This window comes from Lissotriton vulgaris, chromosome 10 (genome assembly GCF_964263255.1).
Source record: "Lissotriton vulgaris chromosome 10, aLisVul1.2, whole genome shotgun sequence".
Lineage (NCBI taxonomy): Eukaryota > Metazoa > Chordata > Amphibia > Caudata > Salamandridae > Lissotriton > Lissotriton vulgaris.
Window position 1 is genome coordinate 697161210 of NC_141698.1, and position 20826 is coordinate 697182035.

The window sequence follows — 20826 nt, forward strand, 5'->3', positions numbered from 1 at the left end:
ATTCCTGTAAATCCCATTTGACAAATATGTTAAAATTATCTCTTTTTGGAAAATCGGACATTGTACAGCAATTAAACGAAGCATACCGTGTGGGAGTAAGAAAACATAATGCAGAAGTGGATAAAAACCGATACATTTTATCAAAATTGATTGACTGTATTCGATTTTGTGGTGCCTTTGAATTGGCATTACGAGGACATGATGAAACTGAAGAGTCTCTAAATCCTGGCGTGTTCAGGGGCCTTGTTGATTTTGTCTCCAGCATTGACAGTGCTATGGAAACACATTTAAAAACAGCCACCGTGTTTAAAGGCACTTCTAAAACTATTCAAAATGAATTGCTGGTCTGTATGCTGGAAGTAATAAGAGACTATATTATACAGCAGTTGAGAACCACTGATTATGTAGCTATCCAAGCTGATGATACAACTGATGTCTCTACTAAGACACAGTCAGTTCTGGTCTTCCGCTACATTGATGGAAATTGCAAGGTAGCTGAAAGATTTTATTGTTTCACACATCTAAAAGACTCATCTGCAGAAACAATTGCCTCAGCCATTCTTAATGAATTAAACATTGTTTTCCCTGAGCAATTTGCTAAAGGAAAAGTAATTGCTCAAAGCTACGATGGTGCCAGCGTCATGCGTGGTGCAACAGGTGGGGTGCAAAAGAAAATCAGGGATGTTTACCCAAATGCACATTATATTCACTGCTATGCCCACCAACTTAACCTAATTATGGAACAGGCTTCCTCCAAAATATCTAGAGTTAAAGTTTTCTTTTCAGAGATTGGTGGTATAACAGCATTTTTTGCACGTTCCCCAAAAAGGATGGAAATTCTTGAACAAATAGTTTCAAGAAGACTTCCAAGAGGGTCTGCAACTCGCTGGAACTTCAATATTCGAGCAATATTGCTAATTTATGAATTCAGAGAAGATCTTCTTGAATGCATGTCAACCATTGCAAACAGTGGTGATTTTGAGTCGAATACTATATGTGAAGCTAAGGGATTTAGTAGAACATTAGATGATAGAGAGTTTATATTCTTTCTGTTTCTTTTTTTCAAAATAATGCCCCAGGTAGACATTTTATATAATCAATTGCAAAAGCGAGACTTTGACACTGTGTCTGTCCAGAAAGCTACTACAGACTTTGTGACAAGCATCACCAAAGTACGAGAATCCATTGACAGTGTGGATTCTACACTGCCACAAGAATGTACATTTGTAAACCGGAGACTGCAAATAAATACTTTAACCCAAGAAGCAAAAGAAGTCTGTGACATTATTGTGGTCCATGCCAGAGAGCGCTTTGCTTTCACAAAGCATCTTGTAAGTGCAACACTATTGCGAAGTGACCTTTTTGAAAGCCATGACAAATCTTTCCCAGCTGAGGCACTCGCAGAAACGGTAGAAGCCTATCCTATGTTAGACAAAGCCAGATTGAGTACAGAACTTTCGGTCCTGTATGGAAGACGAGACTTCCGTCAAACTACTGGTGGTGCCATGGCTTTATTTAGCTTTTTATGTGAAAACAACTTAGAGAAATCCTTTTCTGAGACCATAAAGCTCTTAAGAGTTGTCATTACTACACCCATGACAACAGCAGAATTTGAGCGATGTTTTTCCTCACTAAAGAGGGTAAAAACTTTTTTGCGAAACACTATGACTCAAGCTAGACTTAATGCTTTGGCTATGCTGTCAATGGAAAAAGAGCTAATAAAGGAAATACCAGAATTCAACAAAAGAACAATCGAAAAGTTTGTTCATATTAAAGATCGACGAGCAAACTTTCTATATAAATAGAAAATATGAATCTGATGTGTGATCATAGTTTCAGGTGTTTATAGCTCAGTTTGTTTTGTTTGATAACATTAGGAAGTACTGTTGGAAATGTTCTCATTCCATTTAATATTCATACAACTCCTGTACAGTTGATATGTATTTATATATGTGTGCTTATATATCTGTGAATTTATATATATTTGTTTTCATATTTTAATATTATTTAAAATATTTTTGTTGTTAGTGTTTTGAGGGTATATGTCTTTATATGTACAACATTTAGTTATTTTCCTAATTTATTTTTATTTAACCATTTTCTACTGTACTGACAGGGACAGGAACCCTTCTACCTGAGATTGACATGCAAAGTATTTAAATATTATTTTTATTTTGTCAATTGTGTTTAAAAATATATTGGTTTTGAAAGTTCTTAAAATGTACATTTATTTATTTCCATAATTTCTTTTTGTTTAACTTTTTCTGCTGTGCTGGCTGAAGGGCACAAGGACCTGAGAGTGGCATTCAAACAATTTACATAGTATTATTTAAAATAATTTTGTTTGTGTTTACAAATATCATATTGGTTTTGAAGGGATATTTCTTAAAATATACATTTATTTATTTTCATATTTTATTTTTATGTAGCCATTTTCTACTATACTGACTGCCACAAGGGCCTGAGAGTGGCATGCAAAGTATTTAAAAATAAAGTAAAACATTTGTACCTAGCCTGCTTATGCAAATAACGTTTTTGTTCTTTCTTTCTTAAATAAATGAAAGATTTTTAATGGATATTTCTTATATTATAAGCAATGCATATTACACTCATTTCCTAACTTATTTTTAATTAGTGGTTTTCTAAAATACTGATAGACCCAAGGGCTTCAGAGCGCTATATGAACTATTTTAAATACAATATTTACTTAATTATTTTGCAAAATTGAGTTGCTCAAAAATGCAAAGCTTTTGCTGACTTCCTAAAAATTAAATGTTTGTTTCAAATTGATATTTCTTATACATGTAGCTATTTAATATGTCATAAAGATTACTGGGCAATCAACGTTGAATAGCTGATGCAGAAAAGGAAATGGCCAGCCGTCACTTTTGGTAGGAACAAAATTACAAGTGCGTTTCTTTGTGGATGTGCAACCTGGCTTAGTACCCTGGTCCTCTTCAGAAGTCAGTCTTGCTTGGCAACACAGAAATTCTCTGAAATAATGTATGAGTTTTCTTTTATGAATGCCTAGAAGAACTGATTTTTCAGTCCATTTATCACAGAAATAGTGCGGAAAATTGCACCAAAAAATGCCAATTTTTTAAAAATGTCTTCGCGGGGTAGAACCCCCCCACACCCTCCTTATTGCCGTCGGGCTCGCTCGCTTCGCTCGCTCGCTCCAGTTCGTTGATGCCTACTTCAAAAGCCCCACCAGGTTCAAATTCCATCAGCCGCCACTGCAAGGGCAGCTAATTTTAACTGTGCTTTGCTGATAACCCAAAGGAAAATTTAACAAATACCTCACAGTGCCAGCCCTTAGACGAAATAATAGACTTCTTTCCCAACTAGTCAGTGGTAATGTTAAGTACAATGCCAGAGTACATTTAGGCGACACAGTTTTCAAATACTTAGCAACTGTATTTTTCCCTGATTCAATCTTCAGCCTTTTCTGTAAATAAAGTGCTCTTAGTGCTTCTTTTAATTCAGATTTCTTAACATTACTAGCTTCAATTGGGTTAACAAAAATATTTCTCATACCTACTTCCAACAGGCTAGTATACACATATTGAAGCCACTGGATCTTCCTCCCTCTTTCGCAGTTTAAACAGTCAGTTATTATCTCTTGTGTAAGTTTTGCTGACTGGTTTGTCCAAACCGAGTGCCAAAATAAAGCTGGGCGGATATTAACAAAATCTGATACAAATGGAAGATTTAATTCGCTATGTGTGATAAAATTGGATGAATAAATGGGTACACTTAACAATTTCCTACAGAACCTATTCTCTATTTGCTGGATAGTGGTACTTTTCCCAATGCCCCATACTTCTGCCCCGTAGGTCGCTACCGGGACACACTGTAGTTTAAACATTTTTACAACTGCTTTAATAGCATCATATCGTGTTGGTCTTGGGATACTTAAAATTGAGTTAGTGGCCTTTGAGAATTTGCCCGTGGCCTGGGCCAAATGCCCAGTCCACGAGCCATTCGCAGCAAAGGTCACTCTCAAATATGGAAAGTTATGAGTTCCAATAAGTTTTCCTTCTCCAACCTGTATGGAGGTCATCTGCCGCTTGTCTGGCCCACAAGACATTATAAAAGATTTTTTTAAATTTACCCTCAAGTCCAGTTTATCCATAAAATCTGTAAAATTTAAAACCAGGGTACGGAGTGAGTTAGGTGTTCGTCCCAATAACACTGCATCGTCTGCATACAGAATAGCAGGTACCGGTTTCCCATTTATTAGCGGGACGTCAGGGGTTGATTTTCCAAGACACTTACTCAGGCCATTAATATAGATTATGAAGAGCAAGGGTGCTAAAACGCACCCCTGCCTAACTCCTCTACCTATATTAATTATTCCTGATAGTTCTCCACCCATACCTATTCTCACTCTGGATTTTGAATCTGTATGTAAAAAAGCTAAAAAGTGAACCAGGGCAGTATCCAGACCATACTCCAATAAAATAGACCAAAGTTTGGACCTATTAACAAAATCAAAAGCTGAGGATAGGTCCATAAATGCTAAATAAATAGGAACCGACCGTGCAATATTATATTTGTCAATGATTAGTTTCAAGTTGAGGCATTGTTCAACTGTACCAAGCCTATTTCTAAATCCTAGTTGGCATGGGGACAGGATCCCACTATCTTCTAACCATGTAGAGAGCCTGTTATAGATAACACGCCCCATAATTTTTAGGGAATTATCTAACAATGAAAGGGGCCTATAATTCATGGGGTCAGACCTGTCTCCTTTCTTATGAATGGGGACTATTATACTGGTACCCCAAGTTTCCGGCATTTTAGTTTTAGGAAGACTATTAAAAACATTCACCAGTATAGGAGCCCAAAGACCCAGTTGCCATTTAATGAGGTCTATGGGTAACCCATCTGGGCCAGGGGCTTTATTTCCCAAACTCTGGGCGATAGCTTCTTCCACTTCTCCCAAATTAAAATTTAGGTTATTAAATGCCTCAAAATCATTTATCTCCTCACTATTCTCACTATTCAGTGGAGAGGCATAGATTTTAGAGAAGTGGCATTCCCAAATTTTGCTGGAGATGGTACAGCTAATCGGGGTAAGTTGTTGGCCCATATTTCAGAGTTCTTTAACTGTGGGCCAGAATAATTTACTTAACTTCCCTTCTGCAGTTACAGCCAGGGACTCCCAGCGTTCGCCCAGAAGTGTGGCTCGCCGTTTCTCTACAGCTAATTTATAAGTTTTCCTTGCTGCACTCACATTCGCCCTAATTCTGGGAATCTCTGTAAGAACCTTACGTAAGTTCCTATTTGCCACACAGCAGTTATTATCAAACCACCTAGGTTCTTTTGGGCCCAGGCCTGCTGGTACAGAGAACAGGGTTCTAACTGTAGAGCATATTTTACTAAAGCAAGAAACAATAACCTGGCCATCAGCAGTAGAATCTAAGCAAGGATCTATTGAAGTCTGTTCTTCCGTAAGCAGCAACTTTGTGATTCCAGCTGTGTCTATCCCTTTCCATTTTAGCCTTAATTTATCTGTGGTTACACTTATATCTCTTGCTCCTTGTGTCACACAGAAGACAGGTGGGGGGCTAGCCTCATAGTTACTGTTACGGGGTTATGATCCCCAAAGTCTGTAGCTAAGACATCTGTTGCTATTATGCGGTCTGCCATACCAGGGGAGACAAAGATAAAATCAATATTAGAGGTGCTAACTCGACCTCTGTGCGTAGGCACTTGCTGTAGCGAGGTCTTCTGGCCAGAATCCATGATATTTGTCAGAATATGCTCATCTAACAAAACTTTGCAATTCTTGTCCCCTTTGGTCTGCCGGATACCCATTCCCTTGTTTTTCTTGCCAATTATTATTTGATAACTGGGCGTTGAAATCACCACCTAAAATAATTTTGAGTCCTTCACTTTTGCCCCGGCTATCCTCTAAGTTGGAGATAAATTTAGTAAGCGCTAGGAAATTCCTGTTTGGGGTCGAAATAAAATCATTATTATAAAAGTTTATCAAAACGAAAGGAACATGCCGTGAATATTCAATAGCTTGGATGCTGGCATTCCTTGTGCTGATAGTCCTATGTTTCCCCCCAGCCAGAATGCTAAAAGCAAAAAACAGCCCTCCAACAGCACGGCCAAAATTTGATTTACGAGCCGCTATATTATAACAGTGAAACACGATTACATTCAGATCATAGGGTGCCCAGGTTTCTTGAAACATTATTATGTCATAACCTGAGATTAATTCGATCCAATCTTTATCCATCAATCTAGGTTCCATTCCCGCTACATTCCAACTAAGTATTTTTAGATCACATGTATTATTCGACTTGACTTCTACTGGTAATGTTGACATTGGTTTACACAATTGCATATGTGGGGCTGAAACTATGCCTTTATTCTTTATTAAAACATCATCGTCTTTTAATCGATCCGGATGATTCTCCATTTCACCCAAGTTATGTAATGGGGGATACTCTGAATTTTCCATAGGATCTAAGTACTGATGTAGTTGTTCCCCATTTCCCCATTCCTTGTCTAAAGGGGAAAGTCAGTCTACTCTCTCCATGCCTGCTAAGGCTGCATAGCGGTTATAGACAGGTAGAAAGCCATTGTCGTGATATCGAGCTGGGATCCTAGAATTGTTAATCGGTGCCATTACTGGTCTGGTATGAAAATGAGTCAGTTCACAGGATGTGATGCCGTTGGTACTATTCTCTAGGGGCCAACTTAAAATATATCTTACTGCCCTACGATCTCTGAAATTAATTACAATAATGTCGCCCGTTAGATCTTTTTTCCTATGTCCCAGCCAAGGGAGATGCTTTACATTTAGGATTTCACCATTTAAGTTTGGAGGAAGTGGGCGGTTTTGTCTTAGCCAAAACATACCCTCCTCTAATGGGTGGACTCCCGTGAGAACAACTATGAGCGGAACTGCTTCAGGTGGCAGTTCTACTCTATGCCTCTTGGTCTTCACTACCCTTTCATCATTTTGGGGGTCTTTCAGGTTTCGTACTTTTGCCGAGGGATTAAGTTTCCCTCCAGTCTGATTCTCTTTATCACTGCTTTTAATATTTTGGCCTGATGTTTTAGAAGGCAGTGGGTTCAGAGGTTTTGATTTAATTTGACTATTGAGTTTTGCTTCCTTTAGGGCAGGAGGATTTAAGGGTACTAATGTAGGCTTTGGTATGTCCTTGGTTACACCCCTGTTTCCCCCAATTCTTTGTTCCAATGTCTCCAGCTGGAGTTCCATTTTTTTTAGTCTCTCTATTAGTGGTAGTGTAAAAGCTCTTAATAAGTGTTCAATACTACTCAGTAAGTCATTACAGGATGCTTTTTCTACTGGGCAATATGGGGGGGGTGATTATGGCAGGTATCACTATTGGATTTGGGATACGATTTTTAGGAGTGCCAGACTCAGGTCGAGTGTTCTTACTTTTTTGCTGTCCACTTTTCCTCTTTATCCTCTTTTTTGGAGGGAGGCCTTGTTGTCGGGTACGCTTGGGAGTTATAGAATTTTCCCTTTGAACAATCTTCACTATTGGTGAGACCTCCACGATTGGTGGGGGTATACCTTTAGGGACTTGTGCCTCTGATGTTAAAAGAGACACGGAGACATTAGAGTTCATCTCACTATTTGCATTATTTATATTGAATGGGGAAGTTCCCTCTCGCAAAAGTAGTGGAATACTATCATTACTCGATCTATCAGGACCCTCGCTTTCGGTGTGAATCGTGGTGAGTGGCGAAGTTGCTAGCTGTGCCAATCCCAAAGACGAGCGTTTATTTTTTATAAGCTCAATAGAGAGACGCCGCTCAGCTCATCGCTCGGCTAGGGTGATTTCCTTTTCAATTCCAGAGGAGACCTTTATAATATAATCATCTAGCATGCCTCAATTTACTCCTGTTGGTTTCCCCTTAGAGACATGCGAAGTCATAATGTATGCAGTGTTATAATGCTGGCGTTACGCAAACATAAGTAAGGACCCAAGTCACAGGCAGCTATATAGCAAGTACTTAATTTGTTATTTGCTTACTAGTGTGCATCAAGTCGGAATCAAGGGGGGTGGCCCAGTCCATTCTCCTCAGGCCTCTGAGGGCCTCAGAGGGCCCGCCCTTTGCCCGGGCTTTGCCCGGCGTCCCGCGACACGGGGGCGCGTGGATTAAATGCACCTCCTGGCGCCGTTCTGCAAGTCAGATGGCGCGTAGTTTACCATAGTTGACTCTTGGGGGTGTCGGCAGAGAAGCCCTCGCTCTCGTTGCCCCTGCACTGCAGCCCCTGCTTACAGGCTGTGCCCGCTGCCGCTGCTCTGGTCCAGGTGCTCAGGTAAGGAGTTCCCTTGTTGTATCACATATCTGTACTCAATCTGCAAAGCAAATCTTCGCCTACAACGTGATCAAGTAAAAATGGTTCGTGGACCAACTTTCACCTGAGAGCGTAAATGGAGGCAGAGTGTCACGGGTATCTGTGTAATCTATCTCTTTTCAAGACAGTAATATTGACGTTCCTGGTGTTCTGTGTACACAAGGAATCCGAGGTACGGGCGACTCCGTGGTGCTTAGGTTCTGGTTCGAATAAAGGGAATCATCAATGGTGCAGCACACCTCATCAAGCACCTGAAGATATATCATCTCCAACCTGACAGAATTCTCTCTTCTCTTCTTGCTGCCTGCATGCATGTTTTAGTCTAGCATCAGAGTCTTCAAAGATATCAGAGCCAGCTTACCTCATCATCTGACTGACCTCCTCACCACCTCAGTGGCATCAGACTGGAGACCAAGAAGTGCAAAACAGTACGGTAGGTTATAGGCTTTCGCCGTCTATGCACTCAACATCGAGAATGTCATCCCTACATCCATTAGGACCGCCCAAACCCTGTCTCAATTTGGGTAAGACACTTATCTTTAAAGTACACTAAATCATGCACATAACAGTCACCTTCCACTCTCGGAATACACCAACCCTTCAAATCACTCTGTGTATCTTTGCTTTTGACCCTGACAGCACTCCACTGTATACGTTCATACAATACAAATACCACATTTATACAGAAAATGAAAAGCACATAGGAAAAAGCTGCAGAAGTGTAAGAATATTCTTTCATCCTCACTTTCTCAATGGCGCACAAGAAACAAAATCCAATTATGAAAATGTGGGTCAGTGGATGATGCTAGCCTATTGGCCCATAGTGTGCCTTTGAGATGCTTTTCTGGTTCACACATGGACTGAAAAACATTCAGCTATACTTAATTCTTACATTGGAAAACGGTTCTCTTCAATGCATTTCTGATTGTTCTTTAGAGAACACGGTTGGTGGTATCAACCATAGTTTTTGGAGTACAGTCGGATACTTCTAAATTAAACCCAGTGGTAAGGAGAATATTGATCACTTATTGCTTACTTTTTGTATGATTGGAAATGCTTGACAAGATTATGTGCATTGGTTTTGCAACAATGATCTCCATTATCCGAAAGTAAATGCTTGGGCAATAATTTACGAGCACTAACAATGTAATTATTGTTAGGGCTATATCTAGGTGATCACAAACATATTTATAATTGTGACAATGGCATTTATGAAATAGAGCATGAATTCTCCTCATAATGAAAATTAAGGACAGCCCATTTCCCATATAATCTTCACGTCCTGTTCCTCTGTCCACCACACTGATTTATAAGATTCCCCTGCCACAAGAATTTGCATATAGCTCTCTGGCAAATGGGCAGTGGGTCCCCTTTACAAATGCCCCTCTGATGGAAAGCTTTGCATGAACCTGGTTGGGTGAAATTACTCTCTACGGAAATGCACTAAACATGATTGTCAGTGAGCTTAGGTTAGTATAGTTTTAAGTCATGGCATATGTGCATAGATCTATAAGCTTGAACTCCCTTCCAAATCAATTAACACATTCTTGAAAAGCTAACCTATGTGGGTGCCATTGCCGCTGCTTGCAAAATGTGAGCTCCGTACTGCTTATTTCCTCTTGTTTGAGAACAAACCTGAAGGACCTGATGAAGCTCTGCTAGCCTTTTCTGCATCTGCAACTGACAACTTGGAAGCCATTTGACAGGCTAAGTAAATCAGACATGTACCTATAGCATCTAGAAGCCCTCCCTACCCCTTAACAGGGATTAGAGGATTGCTGCCTCAAGATTTTGCTGCTAAGTGGAGTAGTGACAGCCTGTCAAGTACACTCCATTCCTGCTTCTTATTTATATTTTATTTTGTACTGCACATGCTACGTGTGTTACACAGTCATGCACTAGAAGACTTGAGAAAGACCTGAGTGGCTCAAATATGTACTTCTTATCCTGGTAGGCACTCACATCATTATTACTGTGAATTACTCTGCGACCTGCCCCTTCTTCATCAAGGTGCTTGGATCAACTGGCCCAGAGCCACCAGAAGGCCCTTGACATGAACTGTCCACATTTTGAGAGACTTACACTTTCTAAGCTATAACCGAGAGACAGGATTATCTTCCTGAACTGCCAAACTGAAGACATGCACATTTGTTTATTACCTGGTTACTGTAGTAGTAGTTGTAATCTAAATGTATTGTTGTATTCAAATGATTACAATAAAATGTATAAAACATCACAATCAATACAAGCATCAGGTGTTCAGTAAAAATGATATAAACATAGTATTTTAAAATCAAGGCATACAATAGTACACTTGTATCTGAACACAGATGGGTTCAATTCAGAGTATAGAAAATATATTGAAATCACAAAGTAGATGCTTTGTAAGCCTGGTTTTAAAAAAATTATATTATCACATCGTTGTCCCTGACACTATCACAGTTTCATGCAGCATAAACAGAAGATCTTGTTTTGCCCTACCGAGAATTAGTGGCCGATACTTTATCTTAACTACAAATCTTTGGTGCAGTACACAGAGGGTTTGTGTGTCAGTGCCTCTAGTTTGGGTAGATTGTAGAATTTTACATTTGAGGGTAATACATGCAGCCCTAAGTCCTTGTTTACAGTTTTACTTGCTTCCTGATGGTTTAAATATTTTAAGGATGCTCAATCCATTTTGCACAGTCACAGAAGTTGTTCAGGGTGCTTCTGTAATGAAGTGATCTTATAAATTTTAGATTTAATTCTAGCCTGATGACACAATGAGTGGTAGCTGTATGGAGATGAGGATTGTGTACAGTTTGCATAAACATTTTATCAAGACTGAAAATGGTTTTTGATTCAGCACAGGAGATGCATATAGCAAGTAAAGAATCAGTTTCACGTTTAATACATTTATTGATAGCTTAATTACTTTCCTGCCAAACAAATTTGTGAATCTTATGACAGATTTGGTAATCATGGTTGACTTAAGATGTCAGATGATTAGATGGTTAGACCATGATATCTTGCTGTCAAATATCAACCTAAGATAATCATATTGTTTGACTATTTCGATAGTAGCATCTCCTAGGACCCACCCAATGAGCTTAGACTTCTTTCCAAAAGGCATCTTCTTTTTTGACAGATTGGAATTCAATCCATTCTCCAAGTTGAATTTGTGCAGGTTGGTTACTTGATGTTGTAGGCCTTTTAGCGTTTGTGGCAAAATCACCAAATAATCGGCGAAGGTCAAATATGCTGTTTTTGTACGTGCTTACTGGAATGCTACTGTTAGATTTGTTACTGCCTCACTTTTGTCTTCCCTAGCTGCTTTCAAGGGTTGGAATCACAAGGATGACAAACCTGTAAAACGGAAGAAGATGTCTGCAGAAGGGTTGTTATCCTCCATTTTATAGTTCATGATTGAGTGAAAGTAATGAAAGTTGTTTTTGTACAAACTTTGAAGGGCAAGTTCACCCATGCATTTATGACTACAAGAAGGTGTTCTACTGAAGTGCTACAACACCAGCTCATAAATGATTTTGTTAATTGGCCCCTTTATGTCCAATAACCAACCATTTACAAGTGACTACATGACGTTTTTTGAGTTTTTCGAGTTCAGTAATGTTCTTGTGTGCCTAATTATTGAATTACTGCTAGCAGTATATGTGATAGTATGTGTGTGTGAGTGTGTCTGTGGGTGTACGAACGCGCGTGTGTGTGTGTGTGTGTGTGTGCATGTAAATCACTCTAATTGCATTTCATTACTGTTGGTAATTATTGCACTGTGAATGTTTTCCTATTTGACCTTTTTGTAATGCACATATATTAAAATATTGTGAATGTATCGAAATGTGCCTTTTCAAAAGCTGACAATCCTGGCCGGAGATTGACATCTTTGTTTTGACTCTGACAATAGTGTTGTATTGTGATTAGACTACACCCCAGGTCACTCTAGTATAGCGACACCTTTACTGCTAATTCATGACCAAGAGTTAATGGTTCATGGAAGACCGCCTTTCCAAGTATCCAGTGTCACGGTTAGTCAAAACACAAGCCATCCACCCTTGATAATGGTTCATGTAAAAAACTGACAAGCTGTACCAGTGAAATATTCAGCCTATATTAATATTTTTAGTACAATAGATTTGTTTACAGGAAACTCTGGAAAACCAGTAGCAAATAGGAAGTGTCCACAATGACAATGAAAGGTCATATTACAGCCATATCTTCAGGAGCAACTCTTATGTGAAGGGAAAGAATAGATATCTTCATCTAGAAAAGTATATCTCTGTTACCATTGCATACATCATTGTATGGAATTTGAATTAGATACAGACTATCATAAAATACCTACATTGGATGTAAGACTTGGCTGGTACCAAAAGAAGAGGGACAATGAAAGGCTGTATATCAAACTAGCAGTAAACAAGAGCAAACCAGTAACCCCTTGAGAATTTGAGAAAATATAAACTAAATAACAAGAGACTGACAAGGGGATCATTCAAACTCTAACACATAAAATATAAAAAATCTTTGCTCTGGCACATACACGAAAACAAACCTTTCTTTCTTAAGTGTCAAACTGAAGACACAAACAGAAATGAGGGGTTACACAAAATCCAGTATCTAATCGCCTAATGACGCAACATTTGCCCATCAAGTCCAAAGATAGAGCCAAAAATCCTGCTTGTCCCCTCTTACAAAAAAAGTGTTAGACCGGAACCAAATCAGCTGCTAACAAAAAAATGTCTGTGTTGACAAACGTTAAACTGGTTTCAAAGGAGCAAATAGTGTTTAGTTATATTATGTGATGTTATTCTATGTTAAATTATGTTATCATATGTTATGTTATACTGAGCAAAGATATGTCATGTGCTGTTATGTTAAGTTATGTTATGGTGAGCTCTTGTGTGTGTGTGTGTGTGTGTGTGTGTGTGTGTTTGGCCAGGGATGTTAGCATCGTTGCCTGTCTCTTCTGACTGCCTCTTGGCATTGGGAGAAGTTACCATCCTGAGAGGCCCCTTCCTGATGGGCAACTGTGTTTGGAATAATGTTTAGCGGCCTGCTCGGCCGCGGAGGGGGCCCGACGCGGAAAAGCAGATTCGGAGACAGGAAAGCTGAGGGAAGGCGGTGACTCCATGTCGGGGTTCCGAATGGCAGAGGAAAAGTTATGGACTACAATGCAAAACCCACTGGGGCGATTTTAATGTGTTAAGAAAGGGGGAGCAACACGAAGACCCACGGTGGTTAGATTTGCAGGACTACATAAACCAGCATGCCTGGAGGCCGGTGGGCGGGGCTAAATCTGAATAAAATCACGGACTGCATCCTTCGTGTGTTTCTTTTCAATGAGGCCAGTGATCAAGGGCGTAAGCCAGAAACGCTTTTGGCCAGGGATGTTAGCATTGTTGCCTATATCTTCTGACTGCCTCTTAGCATTGGGAGAAGTTACCACCCTGAGAGGCCCCTTCTTCATGGGCAACTGTGTTTGGATTAATGTTTAGCGACCTGGTCGGTCGCAGAGGGGGCCCGACGCGGAAAAGCAGATTCAGAGTGCCGGAGGACCGGAGAGCTGAGGGAAGGCGGTGACTCCATGTCGGGGATCTGGATGGCAGAGGAAAAGCTACGGACTACAATGCAAAAACCACTGGGGTGATTTTAATGTGTTAAGAAAGGGGGAGCAACACGAAGACCCACGGTGGTTAGATATGCAGGACTACATAAACCAAACACAACAGGTGATGGACCGAATGTGGATCAATGTCACACACTCACCCCAGTCCAAAGATCTGGGCCCAAATCCATCGTTTTTTTGCACTCCACACCACCCTGGGTTAGACAATGGCGATATGCAAATCAGCTCTGACCCTGTGCCCCATGCGAACAGTCCAGTCCGAACTACAAAAGCCATGTCCTTCCCAGAACGGAATCAAGCATCCGAGGACCGGACCTGTTTCGAGGTAACACCTCTCATCAGCCCGGCTAGCTTGACTCCAGTGGTGTGGAGTGCCTGGGACCCACGTCTGGGCATCCCCAGCGCACTTAGGGTGGAATATGCAAACACAACAGGTGATGGACCGAATGTGGATCAATGTCACACACTCACCCCAGTCCAAAGATCTGGGCTCAAATCCATTGTTTTTTTGCACTCCACACCACCCTGGGTTAGACAATGGCGATATGCAAATCAGCTCTGACCCTGTGCCCCATGGGAACAGTCCAGTCCGAACTACAAAAGCCATGTCCTTCCCAGAACGGAATCAAGCATCCGAGGACCGGACCGGTTTCGAGGTAACACCTCTCATCAGCCCGGCTAGCTTGACTCCAGTGGTGTGGAGTGCCTGGGACCCACGTCTGGGCATCCCCAGCGCACTTAGGGCGGAATATGCAAACACAACAGGTGATGGACCGAATGTGGATCAATGTCACACACTCACCCCAGTCCAAAGATCTGGGCCCAAATCCATCGTTTTTTTGCACTCCACACCACCCTGGGTTAGACAATGGCGATATGCAAATCAGCTCTGACCCTGTGCCCCATGGGAACAGTCCAGTCCGAACTACAAAAGCCATGTCCTTCCCAGAACGGAATCAAGCATCCGAGGACCGGACCGGTTTCGAGGTAACACCTCTCATCAGCCCGGCTAGCTTGACTCCAGTGGTGTGGAGTGCCTGCGACCCACGTCTGGGCATCCCCAGCGCACTTAGGGCGGAATATGCAAACACAACAGGTGATGGACGGAATGTGGATCAATGTCACACACTCACCCCAGTCCAAAGATCTGGGCCCAAATCCATTGTTTTTTTGCACTCCACACCACCCTGGGTTAGACAATGGCGATATGCAAATCAGCTCTGACCCTGTGCCCCATGGGAACAGTCCAGTCCGAACTACAAAAGCCATGTCCTTCCCAACACGGAATCAAGCATCCGAGGACCGGACCGGTTTCGAGGTAACACCTCTCATCAGCCCGGCTAGCTTGACTCCAGTGGTGTGGAGTGCCTGGGACCCACGTCTGGGCATCCCCAGCGCACTTAGGGCGGAATATGCAAACACAACAGGTGATGGACCGAATGTGGATCAATGTCACACACTCACCCCAGTGACTACATAAACCAGCATGCCTGGAGGCCGGTCGGCGGGGCTAAATCTGAATAAAATCACGGACTGCATCCTTTGTGTGTTTCTCTTCAATGAGGCCAGTGATCAAGGGCGCAAGCCAGAAATGCGTTTGGCTAGGGATGTTAGCATCGTTGCCTGTCTCTTCTGACAGCCTCTTTGCATTGGAAGAAGTTACCAGCCTGAGAGGCCCCTTCCTCATGGGAAACTGTGTTTGGATTAATATATATATATATATATATATATATTTTGAAACCAAGAGTCCTGCTGCTTGGGAGCGCACACGACCTCGCTCTGCCTTTTGGCTATTAAAGATGCAGCCTGCCTCCGTGTGTCACTTAATTAATCCTGCTGCCAACGCGTTTCAAGGTTAGACAACCCCTTCTTCCTGGGCTTAAAAACAACACATTGGGGCGCAGCTGCTTCATTACCATCTTTTATTTCGATTGTAAGGGCACCCAGTGGGCGTGTGCAAAGTGTTCATTGATTTGCATGATGGGACTTGCAGTTTTCAAAATGCAGCTACACATTTCCAATGTTCGTTTTTAAAGTCATTATTTCATTTCAAAAGGGACCTTAGTAGGTCGTGTGCGCTCCCAAGCAGCAGGACTCTTGGTTTCAAAACAATTTACACGGTGTCCGACCGTGGGGAGCTGCACCATTGAAAGCTGGGGGATGTTAACCAGCTACAAGGCTGCCGGTACTGAACTCTTCACCACTGGATCAGCACGTCGCTCCATATGCAAATTCGAGCCTGCCAGAGTGAGTCAGACCTACTAAGGTCCCTTTTGAAATGAAATAATGACTTTAAAAACGAACATTGGAAATGTGTAGCTGCATTTTGAAAACTGCAAGTCCCATCATGCAAATCAATGAACACTTTGCACACGCCCACTGGGTGCCCTTACAATCGAAATAAAAGATGGTAATGAAGCAGCTGCGCCCTAATGTGTTGTTTTTAAGCCCAGGAAGAAGGGGTTGTCTAACCTTGAAACGCGTTGGCAGCAGGATTAATTAAGTGACACACGGAGGCAGGCTGCATCTTTAATAGCCAAAAGGCAGAGCGAGGTCGTGTGCGCTCCCAAGCAGCAGGACTCTTGGTTTCAAAACAATTTACACGGTGTCCGACCGTGGGGAGCTGCACCATTGAAAGCTGGGGGATGTTAACCAGCTACAAGGCTGCCGGTACTGAACTCTTCACCACTGGATCAGCACGTCGCTCCATATGCAAATTCGAGCCTGCCAGAGTGAGTCAGACCTACTAAGGTCCCTTTTGAAATGAAATAATGACTTTAAAAATGAACATTGGAAATGTGTAGCTGCATTTTGAAAACTGCAAGTCCCATCATGCAAATCAATGAACACTTTGCACACGCCCACTGGGTGCCCTTACAATCGAAATAAAAGATGGTAATGAAGCAGCTGCGCCCTAATGTGTTGTTTTTAAGCCCAGGAAGAAGGGGTTGTCTAACCTTGAAACGCGTTGGCAGCAGGATTAATTAAGTGACACACGGAGGCAGGCTGCATCTTTAATAGCCAAAAGGCAAAGCGAGGTCGTGTGCGCTCCCAAGCAGCAGGACTCTTGGTTTCAAAATATATATATATATATATATATATATATATATATATATATATATATATATATATATATATATATATATATATATATATATTTTTTTTTTTTTTTAAATCTGACCGGTAAGCTACAGCGGGTGCAAAACATGGCCGCCATATATAGGTTTCAGGCCTTAAATAGTTAGGAATTAGCATTTAAAAAACCTTTGAAATTCACTCAATAAACTCTAAGGTTTAGGGGTGTTATAGTTAGCTGGACATTTCACTCATACAAAACCATTGAAATTGCTCCTATATAGTTAGTTGGACTAACTATATTTCACTCACCCGCAATCCACTGCTGATGATGTCACATATTACATCATTCATGACATGGTCAGTGACATCACTGATGACATCTCAAATGACATCACTGATGACATCATCCATGTGACAATCACATACACCTTTTCAGACACTAGTAAAATCTTTCATCACTCTTTGTAAAATACAGAGTATCATATTTGAATCCATTGACACAGCAATACAAGTATCTAAAAACCCACTCAGTGATTCCTAGATGTATACACACATCTAATCAGTTACCTGTAGATTCAATCATACATGCTGTCAATGAAAAATAGAACGCTATCCAAAATACTTATACACCTATATCGTCATTACACACCAGCACACAACCTATTAAAATATGAAGTTATCCCACTCACTTATGCAAACAATGGACCATACTTACATACTTACTTAGCTACACACTTATACAAACACCACTTCATCTATTCATTCACATAGTAAGTCATACTTACTGTATTATAAAATCATTATTACAAGTATACAGTCATCCATATAGTCACTTACAGAATCATTGAGTCTTATGACTACTTATTTATATACAAAAACTGACATATACACTGCCTTTTATTTTTCTACTTTGTTGGACATGCACCAAAGAGAAATATATTTGCTCATCACCACTCCCATAAAGATATTCACTCACCCAAACAACTATTATAACATGTAGTTTTAACTTCATATATCTACTGAATCAACTATTCACAAATCTTTGGGCACTCACACACCCCCCACCCAACCACACACACATTCACTCTATAGATATATGTGTTTTTGAAATTAATTTTCATAAAAACCACTGGAGCAATTTTCACCAAACATAGCAAAGGCACATCTGCGTACCAGTTCCTACAATTTTGCCAAGTTTGGTGTAATTCCGTTCAGCGGTTCGGGCTGTAGACTTGTCAGACCGTCCTATGGAAATCAACATGGGGAAAACACGTTTTGGGACCCCCCTTTTTCTCAGCCCCCACTTCACGAATCCACCTGAAACTTTCAGGGAAGGAGCGGAGCTGGCCAAAATTGTGGAAAATTACACGCAAATTCCTCAACCGGCGCCAAAATTATTCCCAATAGAATGTTGCGGATTTCCTATTGTAGCTAGGTCCTAACTATATATATATATATATATATATATATATATATATATATATATATATATATATATATATATATTTATATATATATATATATATATATATATATAACTATATATATACCTACTGGCTATTGCCAGTAGGTAATATATGCATATAGCACGTTACAAAAACACTGATAAAGAGACACGCTGAGTAAAGGAAGTAAATTGAAAAACTACGTGAACCATAAGCCCTGGCGGCCACGCCCATCATGACTGAATGTATTTAATTGAACTCGAAGATGTCTCACATGTGATTTTAAACGCCATTGAGAAAGGGAAATCCTGAAACGCGTCTGGCGTATTGAACTTTGTGTGGCCAAGGATACATTGTGCACGTCTGTAGCCTGCAGTAAAAACTTGGAAAAATACGTACTTGTGTGGCATTTCCTCTTTGGGCAACTTTTGTTTGGATATATAAATATAAATATATATATATATATATATATATATATATATATATATATATATATATATATATATCTGGCAGTCGCCAGTAGGTAGTTATAGTTAGGACCTATTTTCCATAGGAAACCTGCAACATTCTATTTGGAATAAGTTTGGCACCAGTCGACGAATCTTCGCAAAATTTTTAAAACTTATGGCCAGCACCAAACATATCTGTACAACATAAAAATGTCACAAACTCATGAAGCACAGTTACAATATTGTAGACAAATATTAACCATTTATTTACAATAACTATTTACATGTATTTCCACAGATCACAGCCAAGACGCGTGTGGTACCATTGCAGCCAAAGGGGCTACTGACACTCATGTGGAAATTGAGGACACAACATCACCATCCACTCTGTCCATCCCCCCAATTCTATATGCCAGGAGAGAAACGATCTCATCACTGCCAGAGTTTGTGGACAGTGATGAGGGACAATTGTAGAGCAGGACCCCAACAACATTAAAGGGCTAGGCACACAGACAGCGCAGAGGCCAAAGATCAACAGTCCATAATGATAACTTGTTAGGTGACATGTTGGAGAGGTTTCCTGTGTATGGTGGCTTGAAGAGGACCATCATCTCCTTGCAGCGCCTGCAAAGGATACAATACAGACTGTCAATAGACATCTGCTACAAATGTCTAGATCGATGCAGAAAGTGGCAAAAGGGCAAGACCAGTGGCTAGCTGCAATAGAGAAGAATCACTGTGTGCAGAGACAGAGGAACAGGCAGTACCTGGCAAGTTTTGATTTGGTCACTCGTCTTGTCAACTGATTGACAGTAGTTACAACAACACTGGCAAGGGATACTGTGAACATACAGACTGACATGGGGTGCTGCGGTCAGAATGTTGCATGTGGCCTAGTGCAAGTGATCCTAGCCCTTGAGAATATACAGACATACAACCTCTATACCCCTAACATCCTGCCCCATCTGAGTGTGAAGAGGGCTCTAGATTCAGTGACACATTCATTTAAGAGGCCTGCATTTCTAGGCATTTACGCCAACACACTTCTCGGACTTACATGTCAATAGTCTCACAGCCCAGTGTTTCTGAGAAGGCACCCAACATCACAGTCCAAATAAAGTGAACCGCTAAACATTCAGAAGAATAAGTCGTCTTTGTTTCGTTTGCCATTATATACTTTTTTGTAAATTTTTAACAATGTTACATCCACAAGGTTACAGTTGATCCTTGAGTGAAACAGTGTTGTGGCTACCTGAATAAAAGGTGTTCCCTCAGTTATGCACCAAGCATTAGCATCATGTGTGATGTCTTAATATTAGATGTTTTAATTACTCTTACCTCAGACATAGTTGTTGGTGATCTCCGTGCATCATGCTCATCTCTCTGCTGCACGTGTACCCTATTTCTGCCCGTGTAGTAGTGGTAATTCACCATCAGTCGGAATCAGGCTCTATCGGGTTCTCGTGAAGACCCTTCTTCATTGCAATAGTGTGTAGTATGGCACATGTAGCGATGATCTTGCAGCACGTCTCCGGTCTGTACAGTAGTTCCCCGCCGGTCTTGTAGAGGCAGCTAAACCGGTACTTCAGGATTAAAAACATTGTTTCTATCATTAAATGTGTTGTCCTGTGTGCCCTGTTGTACTGCCTTTCACTTCTTGTCTTTGGAGTCAGGTATGATATAAATATCCAGGGACGCAAGGCATATGCACTGTCACCTTAAGAGCATGAGAAGGAAAACCATTAGGTCACATTACACACACTGTCCTGGCAGTTATATTCATTGAGTCGGCAATTCTCTTACCTAGTAGGAAACCATTGCCAAATTCACCCTGTGACAGTCAGTTTGGTATTCCACTGTTGTGGCACATGATTGAGT

The 20826-nt window shown here is 40.9% G+C and overlaps 1 protein-coding gene across 1 annotated transcript; it reads left to right on the top strand.

Moving 5' to 3' along the window:
* The first annotated feature begins 26 nt into the window (after window positions 1-26).
* On the top strand, window positions 27-1805 carry LOC147688687 (zinc finger MYM-type protein 1-like). Its single transcript, XM_086939815.1, has one exon. The coding sequence runs from the start codon at window positions 27-29 to the stop codon at window positions 1803-1805; it is 1779 nt and encodes a 592-aa protein (XP_086795941.1).
* Window positions 1806-20826: the final 19021 nt, after the last annotated feature.

Excerpts from the sequence above, each read along its gene's own strand:
- LOC147688687 (XM_086939815.1), top strand. The coding sequence starts at position 27 with ATGTTAAAATTATCTCTTTTTGGAAAATCGGACATTGTACAGCAATTA.